Source organism: Bactrocera latifrons, unplaced genomic scaffold (genome assembly GCF_001853355.1).
Source record: "Bactrocera latifrons isolate USDA-ARS-PBARC rearing strain unplaced genomic scaffold, ASM185335v1 scaffold_3, whole genome shotgun sequence".
In the NCBI taxonomy this organism is placed as follows: domain Eukaryota; kingdom Metazoa; phylum Arthropoda; class Insecta; order Diptera; family Tephritidae; genus Bactrocera; species Bactrocera latifrons.
In genome coordinates this window covers 1,699,350-1,719,287 of record NW_017536629.1, presented here as the reverse complement: position 1 = coordinate 1,719,287, position 19,938 = coordinate 1,699,350, and the positions used below count along the sequence as shown (strand labels likewise).

The window sequence follows — 19,938 nt, the reverse complement described above, 5'->3', positions numbered from 1 at the left end:
AGGTGAACTAAAAAAAAAATTGTATTAATAAAAATCGTCACCTAAACATCACTTTTCATAAGTTAACAGGCGAAGGAAAAACGATATAATAGAAATTCCATATTGAACAAAAATTTGAGTTACGGTTAGAAAATGGTTATATATCGGTTATATAATGGTTATATATTGGTTATATCTGAAAATTGAATAAATAAAAAAGTCTCTGTCGAAATTGAGCTGCTAAAAAACTGAGAACATCTGCTAGGTATGAATGCGTCATTAGAATATTTATGTTAATTTCTTTATAAAATCATCTGCTACATAAAAAAAATATTACTGGAATAATACACATTACCTTACATACAAAATATTGCTTTCAAGTGTGAGTATGTGTGAAATGTATTTATATATATCAGTTATGCCTCATTAAGATATTTCATGTTGTTTTCAATATCGCTTAGTTGATGGTGCCTAAATTTTTCTTATTTTTCTTATATTATCGTATTTACACTTACTTATATAAACTTTATGAACATCCAACATAAAGTCGTCTTCAATTTAATAGTTTTCTTCTATTTACTTAAAAATCCATTTTATTAAACATATTACAATAATTTATATGTAAATATAATAGAAACGGTTATAGTTTTGCACTATTTTTTATTTTTAATTAATTTGCTATAATTAATTTTCACATAGTCTAAATTTTTGCATATTATGTAGAAACTTGGAATATACAGAAATATTTATTTATATATAATTGCATGTGTTTACATTATTCACTTCAACGGTTTGTTCACTTTTATTCTGTTCTTTTGTTAATTGATACATTTTGATGGGAGATTTTGTCATGATTTGTTTTTGTTTTTGTAATCGCTTACATTTTTCATATAATTGCATGTAAATATGTTCTACTTAAATGTGTATGATATATGTATGTAGGTAACACATGTATATCTATGTATATATGATAATTGGTTGTTTGTGTCTTAATTTGTACAATGAGTGTAGATCAATTAAAATATAACAAAAAATTTAATTAAAATAACTACTATACATCACTCAGCAATCTAATTGCACACCAACTAATTGCCGCTTCTTAAACCAGATTCGAAGTCAATCTAACAGTTATTAATTATAACAAACAGAAATATTTCCAATGATTCTGCATTTAAAAGCTTTCCCAAAAGTTCACACTAACAGAAGTGTATACATAAGTTATCTCCACCGAAACTATGAAGTCGTCAGGAAAAATATCACAATGAATTAGAATTTATTGACCGACTAGCATTACACTAATATTAGTAGTTTCAATAAATTTTAAACAGGGTCAAAGCGCTTTGTCGAGCTGTAAGGGTCTTATGATCCAGTTTTTAAGAGTTTATGGCTACCACAACGGACCGGTATTGTAGGCTATCCGAGAGAGATTCTTTTTGGATCGAAATTTTTAACCTAACCTAGCATTACCCTTGTGAGAAAGCATAAAAGTTTATTTAGAAAGGGAATCCGTCGGCGAATCAGCGCATTTTCAATGAAAACAAGATGGGTCTGAACTAAATTTAAAGTTAAATGGTTCATGAGAGTTTTATTGAAATAGTTAACTACGCCATGCAACCTCATTTAGAAAAGATAATTTGAATTTGAAGCTTTACTTGCTTGATGTGGTGTTACCAATCCAACGATCAGCAAAAATAACAATCTTATTTCAAAAACACGTATGCGCATAGGTGCCATCTATAGGCCATCTGTAGACCTCTAATGCACCTTCAGGCAATTCCAGAGTTAACATCTACGTAGACATCCAAACAGCAATCAAGGCAGTAACCTCGTATATGGAAGTGTCTTCAAGAGCCGGGCGACAGTGGAAAGCAACTTCCCATCTACTGAGTGCGAGGCCACAAAGGCATCGAAGGAAATGAAATTGTGGAAAATGTGATCAAAGAAAATTAAAACCCGAACGAACTACCTGGGTGCAAAACTGCAAAAGCCATGTGCAATGTCTGGTAGATCGGAAATACAAAAAATTTCTGTTGCCATTCGATAGAAGAGACTGTAGGGATATGATGGGAATACTAACTGGTCACTTCTACTCACGATCGAAGGATGAGGCTGACAGATCGAAAAGATTGCAAGAAATGTCTAGAGCGGAGCAAAATGACTCTCTAACTTTGCAGTTTTGACTTGATGGTGTTGCAACAACTGCTCGAATTTAATGGTAATGGATACTCTAGTACACTTAAAAAATCAATAATTTAATAAAAAAAAAAAAATTAATTAATTAATTTAAAATATTTTATAAGTACAATAATTTTTACTCTAAGGCAATTTCCGCTTTGGAAAGCAATTTTCAAAATCAACGAAACAAAACTGCATAATAATTGAGGTTATGTGATGTATGTAGTGCATATTAATATATCTATGATGTACTACATACATGTATATATTTTTAGCATTTATTCGTGCATATGTGTGTCAATGTAGTTACATGCGTCTCTGAATACCTACATTTATATGTATTTACTTAGCTTATTGCTTGTAATACATGGATATATGTGTTGTATATAGTGCTAAAAATTTTTAAATGGCCGTATTATCTGATATGTTTACGGTTTTAACATTTTGCTGCGTCGAAACATATACAATAATTATACATAAATACATATGTAGATAATTATTTACATATGTATATTATATAATCGCTTTGTAAATGTTTTAGCATTTTGTAATTTAAAATTCATCCAATTATGAGTATATCAGAATACATTATATATATATTTGTATTTATGTATAGTATATAGTGTTGTTTCGGAAATATATGGGCAGGGGTGAAGTTTAAATATGATACAATTGAATAGGTAGAGTTTATAAAATATTGACAAATTACCTCAAATTGACAACTAGAAGTCATAATATAATATATATTTGTATAATACAAAATTTTCTTTTATAAACATTATAGATAAAAATGTGTTTGTATAATTATTTGTAAAGCATTTCGCGTGTGTATACACTCGCTTGGGTTATGTATAGGTTGTGTTTGTTTTGTATATAGAACGGGAACGGGGATTATCTGTGTAGTTCTGGCCAAGTGCAGACGAAACGAAGTGTTTTTAACGGTTTTTAACTACATGAACTCCTTTTTATTTACGCGTATGAATATAGTATTATTAATAACTGTTCTTACATGTATGTATTTCGGTGACAAATGTGTGTGTGTATATAGCACATCTAGCTATTTAATATTATTTAATTCACATTTAAGGTACACCTGCTAACTTCATCGACATTTATGCCTACTGCTCTCGAATATTCACAGCGTTTTCTGTGCAGTACATAAAGTCAAGCAAATAATAATTGATTGGTAGGTATGTAAATATGAAATCGTATGATCCTTTCATATTTTTCTTTATGTACATATAGATTTTGTTAATATTATTTTTAAATTTTTTTCTATATTTCTTATGTACTTCGTTTTTAATTTTACGGTTTTTGTTGTGCATGAAATTGATCGAAATGCTAAAGAACAGTTTTTTTTTTATAATTTTTGTTGAAGAAATTTTATACATATAATTATTCAAATTTTAGAACTAGATATGTGGAAATAATCCTTTTAAATAAAATTAATAATTTTTAACTACAAATATAATACAATAACACTGAAACTGACAATAATCATCGGTTGAAGAATACTTTTGAGATAAAATCCTGAAGAAGGCAACGAATTTAAAATTATAATATATATGCAATAATTTTGTCTTTGAACAAATCAAAGTTACTTGTTAAGCTTGTTAAATCCGTTATATGCTATTTCACCGAACAAAATCTTTATTTGAAACTTCTCGCTTAGACTGTGTTCACACACAACGACTTTTGTTGTTCAATTTAATATTTACTTGATTAGGCACGAGGAATGACAATAGCAACGAGTCGCTTGTGTTCAGCCAATACCTTTTGAGTTCTTGTTCGAAAGAGTTCGTTATGCTAATCGGCATTCCTGTTTGTTGTTTTTTTTTTAACATTTTTTTATGGTTGCCATTGCGAAAATTAAATTTAAAAACATTTGAGTTTCATCATCTTCTTAAAAGCCATACACAAAACAACATAAGCCTTCGAATGGTACAAAGCCTAGAAAGATGGTTCTAGATAACCTTCGACCTCTTTAACTGATTAAAATATTAAAAAGGTGAAGGTCATGGTGCCTGAAAATCGTCATGCAAGTGTTAGAGAGAAGGCAAGTGGCATCTCTCGCGAGTTCGCTCCAATGATTTTGGTGGATATTTTGGATATGAAATGAATTTTTTTCAAAAAGAGTACAGTAAACAGATCTCAAGCATGTCCCATTGCGCAAGAACATTATAACTGGTGATGAAATATGTGTTATGAGTTTGACATGCAAACAAGTCAACAATCATCGGAATCGGAACCAATTTTCAGTCGATCGAAGAGATAAAACAAAATTCACTGCAGAAAATTTCTTCGAAATATCTGAAACGATCGATTTGAAAATTTTTATCGACCGATCCTTCGAACTTTATTTATATTCATCCATAGTAATAATATTTTTTGTTGATTTTTTGCATTTGAGATGATATTAAGTATAAACATCTCCTTCACGGCTTGACATCTTTTTTCAGAAGTCCTCCTAAAAATTGACTACGGGATCAATTGTATTCAAAACTTTTCAAAATGTATCCCCAATTATTATAGAACATTAAAATGTTTAAACGTACATTATTTTTATTTACTTAAAATTCACGAAAAATTTCGTTTTTTTACATGTAAGTGAAAATAACACTTCGAATAAAGATTCGAGAATACTAAAAATATCCGTTTCAAGTTGCCAGACTCATGTCGCTTGTTTGAAAGGCACCACTAAAAGTGAATCTCCCAATAATGAGCAAGAAAAATTTTCGTGTTTAAACGCGGTCTAAGATGCTTTGACTACAGATAAATACAATATTATGATTAAAAATAAATATAATTATTTTTATGCTGTTCTCACAAAATATATACACAATTCGATACTCACTTCATGTGCACATACATGTACATATCTATATATACATATTGCATTAATATAATTATATACTAATGAGTACATATAAGTAACTAATACATACTCATACAGTTTAAATATAAAAATTGCAGAACTTTTACAGTTATTTATTCCTGCTCATAAACACTATCGAAAAGTTAACATTAATCATGTGTTTATAACGGTATTACGACGTTACATATTTCAATATATAACATATATACGTATGTATATGATAATTCGTACTTACATAAGTCTAGTATATGCATACATATAAATATTAACTACAGTGTTTAGCGCATAATTGCAATAAAAATATTTATGCCAGTGTAGATATTTATTGATTATGCTATAGTCACATAATCGCTTAATTTCAAAGAGATATATAAACTACACACGAGTAAAGTTATATAATTATAATTATATATGTATAGATATATATATAATATATGTAAGTATATGTTTTTTATAAATGTATGTATGTATATTACAGGCTAAATAGCAATAATTAATATCACTGTGGTAATTTTAACAGGCGAGCCATGCGACTCTGATATGTATCGTTACCTTGGTTGTGTCTTATGTTTAAGAATCGTTATCCGCCACACCGACTTTGTGAATTCAATCGGCAACACATCAACGTTTTTAATTGATATGTAGACATGTGCGTCATATCGTCCAGGTGCAATGTCGGCTTGTGGCGTCAAACTTAAACTAAACACATAATTGAACTGAGGATTTTTTTTGTTCTTGTGTTTGTTTTATTATACCTAGAAAGACAAACGTGCGCTTCGGTACGGCAGCAGCACTTCACAATGACACCCGAAAGATTTTTGTGCAACTTTTGATATGTAAGCGATATTGATGCCATGTGGGGTTAGCGCTGTCGGTGCAGCACCGAATCGCCAGTTCGTCGTACTTACATACATAAATACATGCTAATTTTTGTTACTCGTAACTTCCGATTTCATTTTCGTTCTACGCTTTGTCATTATACTAGTATGTCTAACTGGTAATCTTTGGTTTTGCTAGCTTCATTGTTTATATACTTTTCCATATAATCCATATAATTTACAAACAAAAGTGTTTTTTTCTTTTGAAAATTTTAACAAATATATTGCGGCTGACATGACTGAAGTTTTCACAGAGGAATCATTACAACTTCATAAATAATACATTTATGTAAATGGATAATTTTATAAATTTCCATAACTAAGTCAACGCTCAGTAGAACTTGGTAATGCGTCATGTGTTGAAGACTTCACCGCTTCACCTATTTTTAGTAACGGCCGTGTTTTTAGCATGACGACGTAACATTTAACACCTCCAACGACTATTCAGTACATGTTCCATATACAGTATGTCAAGGATTTCTTCACACACTGAAAATTTACAGCATTTTTTTTACTTTGCATAGAAAAACAAACACCTTCTGTTAAATTTTATCTTAATTTGTTAACGTAGAACTGTTGAATAGAATGTGCTTAGTTAATAAGTACAAAAACAAAATATTGCAAGGTTAAATATTAATTCAACAAAATAGTAGTTTACACATTTTTGACACTTTCAAGAAACTCTTTACATACTTTGTTTTTTTTTTTTTTGTGTGTGTGAAGAAAAAAACGGTACCTTTACCGCTATCTATGAGTTTGCAATCATCAGTTTTTTGAATTCTTTCTCATTTAATTGTGAAATATTGATGAACGCGTGTCATAAATCGACTTTTTACAGTTTTTAAAATGCCGGGAAAAATATTGACCTTCGATGTAGTCTAATTGATTTATTACAATCACCAACTGGGAAAATCTGCGGCAGAATTATCAAAAATGTTTTGTGTCTCCAGAAAGGCATACGTGAAGCAAAAGGTGGAGGTGGCCGCAAGAAAAAGATTTGCAAACGGGATAACCGCCTAATCATGCGTAAGATCGACCAAAATCCCCGAATTTCTACCAGAACCCTTGCCAAAGAGCTGGAAGAAGAGTGTGGCACAGTCGTTTCACACGAAACAGTACGCCAAGCAATTCTGCGGCATAAGTACACTTCAAGAGTTGCTCGAAAGAAACCGCTGCTTTCCCAGATAAATGCTGAAAAACGTTATACTTTTACTGTTAACATGGCCAGCATGCCAGCAAATTATTGTGATGATGTCATTTTCTGTGACGAAACTAAAATCATGCTGTATTATAATGATGGACCAACTAGAGTTTTGCGCAAGGCATTAACAGCGTTGGATCAGCGCAACATCATTCCGACTGTTAAATTTGGAAAATTGTCGGTTATGATTTGGGGATGCATCAGCAGCAAAGGGGTCGGAGAGCTGGCATTTATAGAAAATACTATAAATGCTTAGTAGTATCTTTCAATTTTCAAGACCCATTTGAAGCAGAGTGCCGAAAAATTTGGGTTTATTGCCGACAATAAGCCTACATTTAAATTTTACCAGGATAATTACCCCCCGCATAAAGAGCTTAATGTGTGGACTTGGCTCCTTTATAACTTCCAAAAGATGATTGACACACCTCCCCAGAGCCCGGACCTTAACACAATAGAAAATTTTTGGACAAACTTGAAAAAAAAGTGACAAAAAGGCAATCCAAAAATCGAACAAAGCTGAAAACGGCAGTGATTGAAGAGTGGCAAAAGATACCCTCTGAATATGACGTCCAAAAGCTAGTTAATTCCATGAAAAAACGCCGCCAGCACCTAGTTAATGCTAAGGGAGGTCATACCAAATATTAAAATTATATTAAGATAGTATAAGTTATTAAATATGTTTATTAAACCGTAACTAAAGCACTTTGTGTAAAGAGTTTTTTGACAGTGTCAAAAATGTGTAAAGTACTATATTTTTGCTTTATTACTTTTCCTTGAATTGTTTGTTTTTGTTTTTGCGCTTAATAATTAATCTTATTCTATTTAATAGTTTTACATTACAAAAAATGACAAAATTTAAGAGAAGGTGTTTTTTTTTTTTTTTGTATACAAAGTAGAAAAATGCAATAAATTTTAAATGTGTAAAGAGTTCTAAGAGAGAATATCTCCTTTGAACTTTAAGTACGCTGACCATACGCTCATGACTAATGAGAGATATCTCGACTCCTGAACTCTTTTATCGATTTACTTCATGATTAGACTGATTTGTGCCAGACCACAGCGTAATTGTAGCAAACTACAAGGCTGATGAACTTACATGGTGAGATACTCAGTCTCATCAGCTGCAGAATGGTAACTACTGAAGGGTTGAAACCCAAACCTGCGCTGTGTTGATCAGATACTACCAACTGTGTAATCGAAAAGTTTTGTTAAAACGTAAACAGCCCAGTAAGTTACTCGTCCTCAGCAAAGTTCGTATTATATTTCAATGGTTATAAAAGTTCTAACTGGACACTGCTAGATCGGAAATCATGCGATAAGATTGAAAATTGTATCGAATGTTAGGTTAGATGGTTTCCTTTCCTTGCTAGGTCAACAGTTTTACAGTTTCCCCGATTCTGCTGTGGTCAGTCCTCCATGCTAGTCTTATTACAAAGACACTCGATGCCATTGATAGCGGGGTTAGACACTCTTCGCCCAGCCTTGAACGCACTGCTAATGAGTTCAAGGCTGGTATCACTGGTATCGCCACACTGTTATCTAAGTGAATGGTCACTTCTCTGAAGGAGGCTTCTGGGAAGAAAATCTACTTCTACCTTAATATCACAAAAGTTTGTATCTAGCGGTTCAATTGTGAATCCTTCGTCATTTTGGGGGATCGCTATCTAAAATAACCTAATTGTCGCTTGAAGAATAAAAGAAAATATCTGAAAAAAGACACTTGTAAGGTACAATTTTTAGAAATGATTCTTTTACTTATGAATAATCAGTTTTTCCATCGTATGAAAGGTGAAATATGCTTTCATTTCTTTAAATAGCAAATTAAATTAGATTTGAAGACTGCGCTTTATACAACTTGTCTTGTGTTAGGGCCAATCAGTGTTCTATTTTCTACTTCAGAACGAGTAAATCAATCCTTTGTCTAAACTTCAGTCATATGTCGTCTGACGAAAATTATGAACTTAATCTTTGTATGCACTTTTCGCAACAGTCATACACAGGTATGACACATTTTTGTCATGACAGGTTCTAGGCTAATTCCATAACCCACTTGCCGATGCCTTTGGGTAAAATATCTAAACTTTGCATAAAATATCTAAATTTTCAATGAATAATAAACAAAACTATAAATTTGTTTAACGCTAAACTAATAATTTGTGCTTGAGAATATTTACTAAATAGCGTTGTCTTGCACACAATAACCGTAGAAGCGCTCCTCCTTTACTCCATACAGCACACGACATAGACTATACATATTGATGATGCGTACATTGTTATTGCTATTTTGGACCTCTAACCCAATTAGAGTTATACCTATATCATAATATATGTTTAACTATTTCCGGTGTATAATACAAAAGTGGTGCTGTTTGCTTTTAATTTCTTAGCTACTTTTGAGATGCTGTTATCTAGCTGCTTATATAAGTACATGCAGGCGTATATATGTATGTTGCGATGTTTCAGGTGCAACTTTATGTACGAGTATCTATGGTATGCCTAGTCATGCGGTTATAGTGTACACTCCACTTGTTCTACTAAATATATGCTCGTTTTTATTTTTGTTGTTTTTTTTTCGTTTAATTTTTTTCACCTATGTGTATAGATATATATATATGTATATATATGTAAGTATTAGTATTATTATTAGCCACAACAACAAAGTACATATTATGTTATTGTAAAATCAACGAAACACGTAAACTATGCGATCAAAGATATAAAAACAAACATAGATTACCGCTAACTTTGTGTAAGACAACATTTTAAAATCCTTGTCTAAATGGATTCGCTGGACCAGTAGGGCCTCTACTCCCGCCGCCGCCATCGTTCATTTGCTGTTGTTGTTGCTGTTGCTGATGCTGGAACGGGTTTGCGACGCGTTGTTGTGGAAGATGTCGCGTTTCCTGCTGCTGATAATTACCACCTTGCTCCTGATAGCCAGGTTGATATTGCTGTTGATAACCCTGATTTTGCTGATAACCGCCACCGCCGCCACCTCCGCCAGTTTGCTGGTAGCCGCCATCTTGTTGTTGATACTCATAGTTTGTATCGTCCACATTAGATTCCTGCTCCTGCTGATATTGTTGACCGTACTCGAGATGATTTTTGAAATCACCATCAATCGGTTTCTGATCGTGCATTACATAGGTTTGATATTCTTTGTTCGGTGGATCTTGCATGAGTATGTTGGCCTCATTTTCGAACGGTTTGAAATCGTAGATGTTGCGTAACTTGCGTAGCACGGGCACATACAGCAGATTGGAGAAGGCAATGATGAAGTTCAACGCTGTAAAACCGATCGCCTCTACTACACCGCCCGCAATGATGGGACCGACTGCGTATGCGATCGAATATGAAATATCGGCTATAGCATAAATACTGCCATACACGGATACATAGCGCACATCCACCAGGTAGCCCAGCGTTGGTAGGAGCGCTGTGTCGATGAGCGCGATGCCGAAGCAAATAATACAAATGGGTAACATAAGCATTTGGTAGGAGCTGGAGAACGGTATTATGAAGCAGGAGAAACCCTCGAGCGCTAAACCGACGGCGGCCATCAGCCATTGATGATGTGGATACTTTTTTGCCATTTTCACAGTGATGATGACACCCAGTACGTGTGGAAAGAAGGCGGGCAACCACACCATACCGATTTTCCAATTCTCTGTTGTTAGGTTATCCTCCATCCACAGCGATATGGTGGGTTCTAGGAAAGCTAACGCCACATTCGACATGGTCAACGCGCCGGCACAGACCGCAATGTATGGATCCATTAGCAAGCGCCATATAGGAATCGTTTGTTGTTGCACCTCTTTACTTTGCCTTATTTGATCTTTAACTGGTTTCATTACCAGCAGCAACATAAGACCATCCAAGAGACACACTAACGCCAAAATAAGAAATGGCACTTCCTTGCCGGCGAACTGATAGAGCGCACCACCGAACGGTGGCGCCACCAAACAACCGAAACTGATGAATGCCAATGCAATACCCAACGCCTGCGAACGTTCATTCTCCTCGGTAAAGCGATCCGCTATCATGGCTAAACCGGATGTGTCTGCAAAAGCCGAACCCGCACCTTGTAGCGAACGCGCAAAGAAGAGTAAACTGTAACTGCGGCCGCAAGCGAACATCGCTGTTGAGAAGAACATAATGGTCAAACCGATCATCATGGGTAAGTCGTAGCCAATGCGATCGATGAGACCACCTGAGAAGGGGTTCACCATCAATTGTACAATGGCCTTCGATGCGAATAGTATGCCGGTGGCAGAGTCTTGGCCATGATGGTCGTGGTGCACTGGTATAATTAGACCGGTGCGATTATCACGCAATGGCGGCGGCGTTGGTGTGTCATCATCGAAGCTGCCGATCTCACGCAAATAATCGGGTATAATGGGTACGATTACCATGTACAACATGTTGTCCAAAAGCAGCGCTATCGAGACTATTACTAAGATGAGACGACGTTGGTTGACGGGCTCTTGAATTTTCTCCCAAACGATTTCTTTGACCTCGCGCAGCTCGAGATTGAGCAACGGTATTTGAAATGAACCAGCCATGTTAGCAGACTTAAGTTAAATGTTTTGAAATGTTTAAATACGCTCTTTATTGCTGAATTGCTGAAGTTTTGTACTAAATATGGCGTAGCTCTCAGGTGCGCACTTTAATTGCTGTGTTGTGTCTTTAGCTCTGGCTAGACTCCTTTTAGTTCTTACTATCCTTTTTTAAACGCTATGCTGTGCTTTGTTGTTGTCTTATAATTAGTCCAAACACTTTCAGTTAGTTTCGGAACTTTTAATCTCATTTTTGTTGCATTTCACCGTTTTTGTATGCTTTGCAACTTTTGTGGGTTTACTGCTCAACTCGAGTTGGTTTGGAATGTAAAAACTTTTACATTAGTTGGTCTTCTCCGCAGTTTGTGATTTTACTAAATTTTGTTGTTGTTTTATTTGTTCTTCTTGTTTTTGTTACTAACAGGCACATTGTGTTCGTTTCCTTAGTGGTGTGTGTGAGTATGTGTGTGTGCTGGCTTAGCGTTGCTTTCGTTAAACTTCGGTTTTGTGGCCGCTGCTTTTGGCTTGTCGTACATTAGCTTTTCCCTCTGCACTCTACACTGGTTGTATGGCATATTTTTGCATTTTAGTAGGATCGTTGGCAACCGTCTGGACAACCTTTAACGACACAGAAACAAGATTTCCATTAGATTTCAATGTCAAGTACTTTTCATTTGCTTTTGCTTTATTGCCTTAAACTCAAGAGTTTTATTTGGATTTCTTCTTCAATTTCTTTTTCAAATTTTTTTGTATATTTATTTTGGCTGTCTTAGTGGAAAATCCTTTCAAAGTGTTTAGCTTTCTGAAAAGTTTTCGTTACATTCAGATGTCTGGGTTCCAAAACAACAACTAGCTTAGAATTTTATGATTGAAATGTTGTTTCTGTGAAGTGAAAGGACGTCCATTTTCATGCGTTTCGTTATCCGTTTGTATTGGAATTAATTTAATTGGCTTTGAATGTTTCTGATTAAAAATTTTGCAAACAACATGACAAATTAGTTAATTGAGTTGGCGTTCTACAAATTGCTAAATTTAATTACACGTAAATGGTGCTGAAATGCGTTGAAATGTTGCGCAGTCCATATGTGGTATAACAACATTGTTACAAAGTTTATTGAAAATTGTTTGTAATATTCTTAAATGGGTATATTCTTCATTCCACTAGTGACACACATTTCAATCATAAAAGTTATACAAACTACTCGCTACGCTTGGATTTCCGACACTGATGAAATTGACTTAGTATTTATATTATATAATGACTAGCAAAATTGTTGAGTATTCATAAAATATTACATAAATAATGTGGAAAATATAAGGATTCATATATTTGTTGTAATATTTTGTTTGATTATATAAACACATATACCTTGCTACTAGGAAAATGGTTTGAAATAATTTTTTTATATCGTACTTTTTAATACCAAATTAGTTTCGATTCTAATTGTTTGTTCATTGGTTGCGGGGATAACCTTACATAAATGTAGTTAAATATATTGAGAGTTAAGGAATGCATTGGGTTCTGTGATCTATTGTGCCCTCTCACGTTAGCACAACACTTCATTTAATCCAGTTGAATCTAAAAGGCTTAGTAAGGGTCCTCTGTTAATGATTGTGATATTTATAGGACAGTATCTCAATCTGTAAAGATAATATCTTAGTTTGCAGATACTTATGTAAAATACCACAAGCTGTCTTAGTTTATCTCTGGCGAGAACAATTTTGCATCGGACTGTCTAAGAAACAGCTCCGTCTGACGAAGCACGCGCTTTTATTGACAAACTTGATTTTTAAAGGAGAGATCTTAGGCTTAGTTGCCAGGGCTTGCTTCGGCAGTAGGTCGGCCAACTCAGCGCCATTTATTCTTTTATGCTCAGGGATGGATAAATGTAATTTTTTCCCGGTTAAGGACGCGGTATCATTTTTGATTTGATTTCTAGAGAGAAGATTGTTTGACGTGCCGCTTGACTAGTGTTGCGAATGACAATATGCTTGGTATTTTTTCAAAGTTACTTCTAAAACCCATGCTGTTTCTGCCAAGTGAAATTTTAAAACTTTATTGGAAATATATCCTATGGATGATGTCACCTCTAATAAAGAGCGCCATCATCAGATTTTCTACAACGAAACTCTGTTTTTAGGCGAATATTATACTGTTCCTTCCAAGTCCTGATAATAAACCTCAATTCCACAACAATATTGAGCGCAGTGAGGCACAGAATAACTTCTTCACACCCGTATTCGTTAGCTATTTCTCAATAGTTGTGTGGAGTGGATCCTAAGTAGTAGTAAGTCTCTTGCCCCAGTCTAGTAGTATGGCAGATTTGCAGACCCAGTTTCTTCTAGCTAGATGGAGGTTGTAAGATCTCACTTAGGTACAACGTTATCTACATAATAACATATTAACGTAATCAGACTACATAGAAAATTGGTTTAGTCGGTAATAGCAGGGAAGCTTATTGAAAGAACAAGTAAAGCACTTTTTATAATCGAAAGGCCTCAACTGGCAATATCGAGGACCAGCTATATCTTTGATAGAACTTGTTTCTTTAAAAATTTAATGTTAAACCAGAGTATGTTATACACGGCAACCTAGTATGGTAACGTTATTCTTATCGTTTGAAAAGAAAAGAGAGTTCCTCCGTACAAATAATAACTTACCTTATTTATTAAAAAACCCTGAGTAACTATATGATTAAGTAGATATACTTTTTTCCATCCCAAACGTAGTATGGCTGTGTAAATTGACTTTGAACAATACCAAAAGCTCTGTCAGGAACGGGAAGAACCTCTCCGAGCCGAGTTCGGTACCAAACGAGGTTTCAGACGAGGCGATTATTCATTGTGCGACTTCTTCAATCTATTTCGGTAGAAAATAGTTCGAGCTGGAGATCTGAATAGAAAAGGCACACTATTCTATATGACGATGCCGATGACATCGATAACATTGGTCATAAAAATAGCGCCGGTAGTTCTGCTTCTGCAGAGACATGGACGATGACATCACCTGATGAGTCAGCGTTCCGAGTTTATGTGAGAAAGGTTTTGCGGAAGATTTATGGTCCTTTGCGCACTGGCAACGGCGATTACCGCAGTCGATTTAAGATTCGAAGAAGATATACTTCAGATGATTTCAAGGTCTAGGTCGGTCAACCAGTTTGAACATTTTACATTTTTGAAGCGCGTTGGATGTTAGTTCGTGGCGTCATGAGCGAAAGGAAGATAAGGCTTTATTCAAGGCTAATATAYAAGTTTGAAAACTTTAATTCTTCTTCTTCTTTACTGGCGTAGACATATAGCCGAGTTAGCCATAGCGCGCCAGTCGTTTCTACGTTTTGCTATGTGACGCCAATTGGAGATTCCAAGCGAAGTCAGGTTTTTCTTCACCTGGCTTTCCAACAGAGTGGCGCTTATCCTCTTTCTCTTTACTACCTTGCCTACATCCATGCTTTCTCTAACAGCACAGCGTGTAACAATTTTGTACTCCATCATACGACAATACAGAAATTCTATTATAATAGAGCTTAATTTTCGTTTTAATTGCGCCGTATTATAGTCTCCGGTTGTACACTAAATAAACTAGTGCTGCTGCAAAATGTGGCAAACGAGTGCCTAGCCAACCATGAATCCTTGTGGAGCAATTTATCTAAGCCCTGCACTAACGTTTTCAGAACATGAAAACATGGAAATGTTGGTAATAATAACAACAAGCCACTGAAACAATTTGTAAAAAGAAAATGCGGAAAATGCGAAAATGCCTCAGGATAATGAATGGCGTAAGAGTGGGATATAGCAGGATATGCTAACAATGCACAAACAAAAGCATGAAAAAGATAGTAGGTAAAAGGCCGAGCCAGGCCAAATGCACTTGAATACGCTAACACGCCGCTGAATGCTGAGCCACCGAAAGAAAAGCGTGTTAGTAAATAATTATTTAGAAATGTAGTTGTATGCGTGGAGCAAGCATTCGAAAAAGCTCCGTACAAGTTCTAGCATTCATGGCAGCCAGCTAAAGGCCCTTGAGCTTTAAAGTGTATGTGAAGAGTGCGGTGGAGCAAAGAGGTGGTTAGAAAGGTGGAAACGCACAAATGCACTCAATGTGAAAAAATAAATAAATAAATATGCTCCGGCTGTATGCGCGTGTTCTTGTATTCAGCCCTAATTTCAACGCTTGTGTGAGGATTACATTTCACGAACACAGATCTTTGATGTTGAATTGCTTGTGGGGGGCACAGCCAGCAAAGTGGGGGTAAATTTGTACTCACTATTCGGTAAGTTGGTTGAGAAACTTGGCAGGTGTGTCGAGAAAGTAAATTTCATGCTTCCGCTGTTTTGTATATTGATTGTATACGAATTCACTTTTCGGTTATGTATTTGTGCAAGCCCAGAGTTTTACAGTTGAGCACAGAAAAAATCGATACAAATTTACTTTGTATAAGAAATAAAAAAAAGTGTTGTGAAAAAGAAATCAATCGGCAATAAGTTTTCTGTAGAATGACTATATTAGGTTGTCAAAAAAGTCTTGCGGTATTTTCGCTAGTTGGCGCTGAGAGCTTGTAGTTCTAGTTTTATTCGTTGCATCCGGTCATGCTATACCTTTTTGGAAAGCTCATTTCACGCTTTTGACAACCTATTATATTATCATCAAAGATGGCAAAGATTTTTGTTAGAGCTCTCTAACTAAAAAATTCTAAGGAATTATGTGAAAATGATATAATTATGTTTATATGTATATGTGCGTATAAAATTATTATTCTGAAGCATATAAAATATTGATGCAAAAATGGATTATGGTTATGGTACAGAGTGGGAATGTATTTATTACACCTTTCCGGCCACTTGGCGGATTATAATTTTTTAAGGGGTTACATGAGATAACGTTTTTCAAAAATCGTTTTTATATTGTCTTATTAAATTCTACAATATCTCTAGAATATTGTCCTCAAGCTGATCCGAGTACCAGGAGATACAGCCTTGAAAACTTATGCGCTCAAAGCTAGCTAGGCTAAGTGTGCTGTCTTTAAACGCTTGTGCTCGAAACTGTATTACCGAGTTTAAAATATTTTTTCCCCAACAATTTCAGAATTTCTTTGTTAATAGTGTATGATTGTAAACATAAAAATTTCTAATAAAAAGTTTATTTATTATATGAGAAAAAAATTTGGAAAAAACCTGTTTTTTACCCGAGGAACCCACGTAAAATATGTATATAATTATCCGTAATATGCCTCATCTGTATGAAGATCGATAGATTTAGAATTTTGATATTCCTGAACATTAAGAAAGATTGCATTTTGGTGCAAAACTTAATAAACTGTTGAATTCTGTTTTTTTAATTGCACACACTGTATTCGATTGCAGTGCTGCTTGCTTTTCAATATTCAAATTTAAAATATGTTATCAATTTATTTCCAACTGTAAGAGTATAAATGATATTATATAAGCTCTCCTAGCACACCTGCCTTGCTGGCCCCGGAATATTTATAATTAACTCAAGTGCATGGCATACGTGGGGGTCGACAAGCTCATTAAACAGCAACCACCAAACAACCCCCTGAAAGCAGTGAAGCAGTGAGCAAAAAATGTTCATATGACCAAAAACTCCAAGTGCACAGAGAAAACAAAACTGAAAATAACACACAAAGGGAACGCACGACATGGTCATGAAAATTTAATGACGCAACGTCATTCGAGCCGTTGTTGGCGTCATCATCGCTGCTGGCGTCATCGCTACTGCGAAAGCGCTAGCCGCTAGCCAGCAGCCCACTGCAGAGACTAGGTGGCCTGGAAAGGGAGCTGTGCATGCATGTATGAGGACATGTGTACAGAGCGTGTGTGGACGCTTGACATCACTCGAATGTGTGTTGCGTGCAAGTGAAGTGGACTTCTGTGCCAATGCACGTCTACTTCGCTAACTGTAAATTATTTTCGCTTTCACCACCTCCACGTCCCACAGGTATTTTACACTTACACTCTTACATATTAATATAAATATTATATATCACCAAATGCGTCTGTTTTTATACTCTTCCAACATGTTGCTACAGAGTATAATAGTTTTGATTACCTAATGGTTGCACGCATTACCGAAAATTAAGCGAGATAGATATAATGTTATATATATATAAATATACAAATGATCGGGATGAAGAGACGAGTTGATATCCGGGTGACTGTCTGCCTGTCCGTCCGTTGATGCAAGTTGTAACTTGAGTAAAAATTGAGATATCTCTAGGTCAGCCACCTAACCTAACATGTCTCGAGATCCACTAACCCGATTTCAATCATTTTTATATGACAGAATGCAAATGGGCGCAACCGGACTACAACCACGCCTATTCTCCATATAACGAAATTTCTGTTATGATTATTTCACAGTAATTTCAAATGACTCTTTCAAGAACCAAATAATAAAGCGAAATAAAACCTTGTATGAATAGCGTTTTTGAGATATTTCACCTTATGACTAAAAATTGCCTGAATCGAACCAAATCCTGTCAAGCTCATAGGTGTTACATATGTGGGCCAGTGCTATAGGTAAATGTGTGGGATATATATTTGAATTTCAGAGAACTTAGCTTTCCCTTACTTGTTGAATATCCCTTTGTTGATTTGAAATTAAGAGCAAACGCAATAATAATAATTACACTTGCAACGCTTAAATCACCTTTTGAAGTGTTCATAAATACGTGTCAGCTACGGTCCATCTACAAATTCGCTCAAATCTACTTATACATACAAACATCACATACAATTTATTTTATTTATACTTTAACGGTGGTTGCTTGGGCTTTCGTTCGTAAATACTGTGCCTTCACCTACCATTTCATTATGCGACGTTGGAGTACCTTTCAGATCACGTGCCTGAAAATTGTATGGATTGTTGGAAGATATAATAAGGTTTTCGTATGAAAATAGTGTACAAGTGTGTGTGTGTGTTTATTTCCATAACAATTTATGTGTGCGAGTGTAAAAAATAATTGAAAGTAGAATATATTATATAATTGCGCAGAGGTCCTTGAAGGCAACAATGAAAGTGCTACAAACGAAATTGTAATAGCATTGGCAACTTCCTGCTTAGCGGCCGGAGGTGATTATATCGATTTGTGGTGGTATACTTAGGGTGGAGTTAGATGTGTGAGAGGTGAGCACATAGAAATGGTCTGAGGCCCACATTAAAATTTATAGGCAATTAAAGTTCAATTTTGAAAGTGAAGTAAAGTGAATTAATATGAGGCTAAATCTTTTTTCGCTCATGTTGGTTTTTGATAAATATACTCGCACATAGGCATTCATAGCAAAAGTGGTTTTCGGATAATATGAAGTAACAACTATTTTTACATTTCCAGCTGCTTGTTGGAATTTTGATAATAAAAAAGTGCATACATATATACGTATTAATATTTTTCTCTCAACGCACTTTTATCTTTATAGATTTAAGTATTCCATGTGATCTAAGGTAGCATTAATTCTGACATATTCTGTGAAATTTTCTTATAGTTAATATAGTCAACCTTTAAGGGGCACACCTAGCGTCAGAGCCTAAAAATACCTTAATTTTTGGAACTTCAAAGGTAAAACTTCTTTATCGATTATTCGAAAAGTTTTTGATAACAATGAGATCTTCGATGGCGCTAAAGGTGCTTGACTGTCGCAGTGGTTCTTCTTGGATGATGCCGTATAAATAAAAAAATTCTTGTTGACAAAATGGCGGCGTTTAAAAAAAGTTTAATTTTACCGCAAATTTTGGTATTTTTTGATCCGCCAAAATTCGATTTTTGATCTAATGAAAAATCGATAGGTCATCACATGTAGGATTATATACAGAATATGGGATACACTTAAAATACCGAAATTCAAAATGCCGACATATCAAAATACCGACAAAATTTAAATATGCAACTAAATCAAAATACCGACAAATCAAAATACCGACACATCAAAATACCGACAAATCAAAACACCGACAAATCAAAATACCGCCAAATCAAAACACCGACAAATCAAACAGACTCCATGGGATACACTTAAAATGGGATACACTTAAAATACCGAAATTCAAAATGCCGACATATCAAAATACCGACATAATTTAAATATGCAGCTAAATCAAAATACCGACAAATCAAAATACCGACACATCAAAATACCGACAAATCAAAACACCGACAAATCAAAATACCGACAAATCAAAACACCTACAAATGAAAATAACGACAAATCAAACCGACTCCATAAAAAATACTTTTGAAAAATATTTGCAAAAATCAAGTT

At 34.7% G+C, this 19,938-nt stretch overlaps 2 protein-coding genes across 2 annotated transcripts in view; both read right to left on the bottom strand.

Annotated features, from left to right (window-relative positions):
- The window catches only part of LOC108970337 (choline O-acetyltransferase), a 75,234-nt gene that overhangs the window by 31,894 nt on the left and 23,402 nt on the right, over positions 1–19,938 (bottom strand). The window lies entirely within an intron of this gene.
- Positions 9,765–12,264, bottom strand: LOC108970453 (vesicular acetylcholine transporter). Its single transcript, XM_018935852.1, has one exon. It carries the CDS (start codon positions 11,668–11,670, stop codon positions 9,871–9,873), a length of 1,800 nt encoding a protein of 599 aa, XP_018791397.1. The 5' UTR covers positions 11,671–12,264; the 3' UTR covers positions 9,765–9,870.

Excerpts from the sequence above, each read along its gene's own strand:
- LOC108970453 (XM_018935852.1), bottom strand. The coding sequence starts at position 11,670 with ATGGCTGGTTCATTTCAAATACCGTTGCTCAATCTCGAGCTGCGCGAG.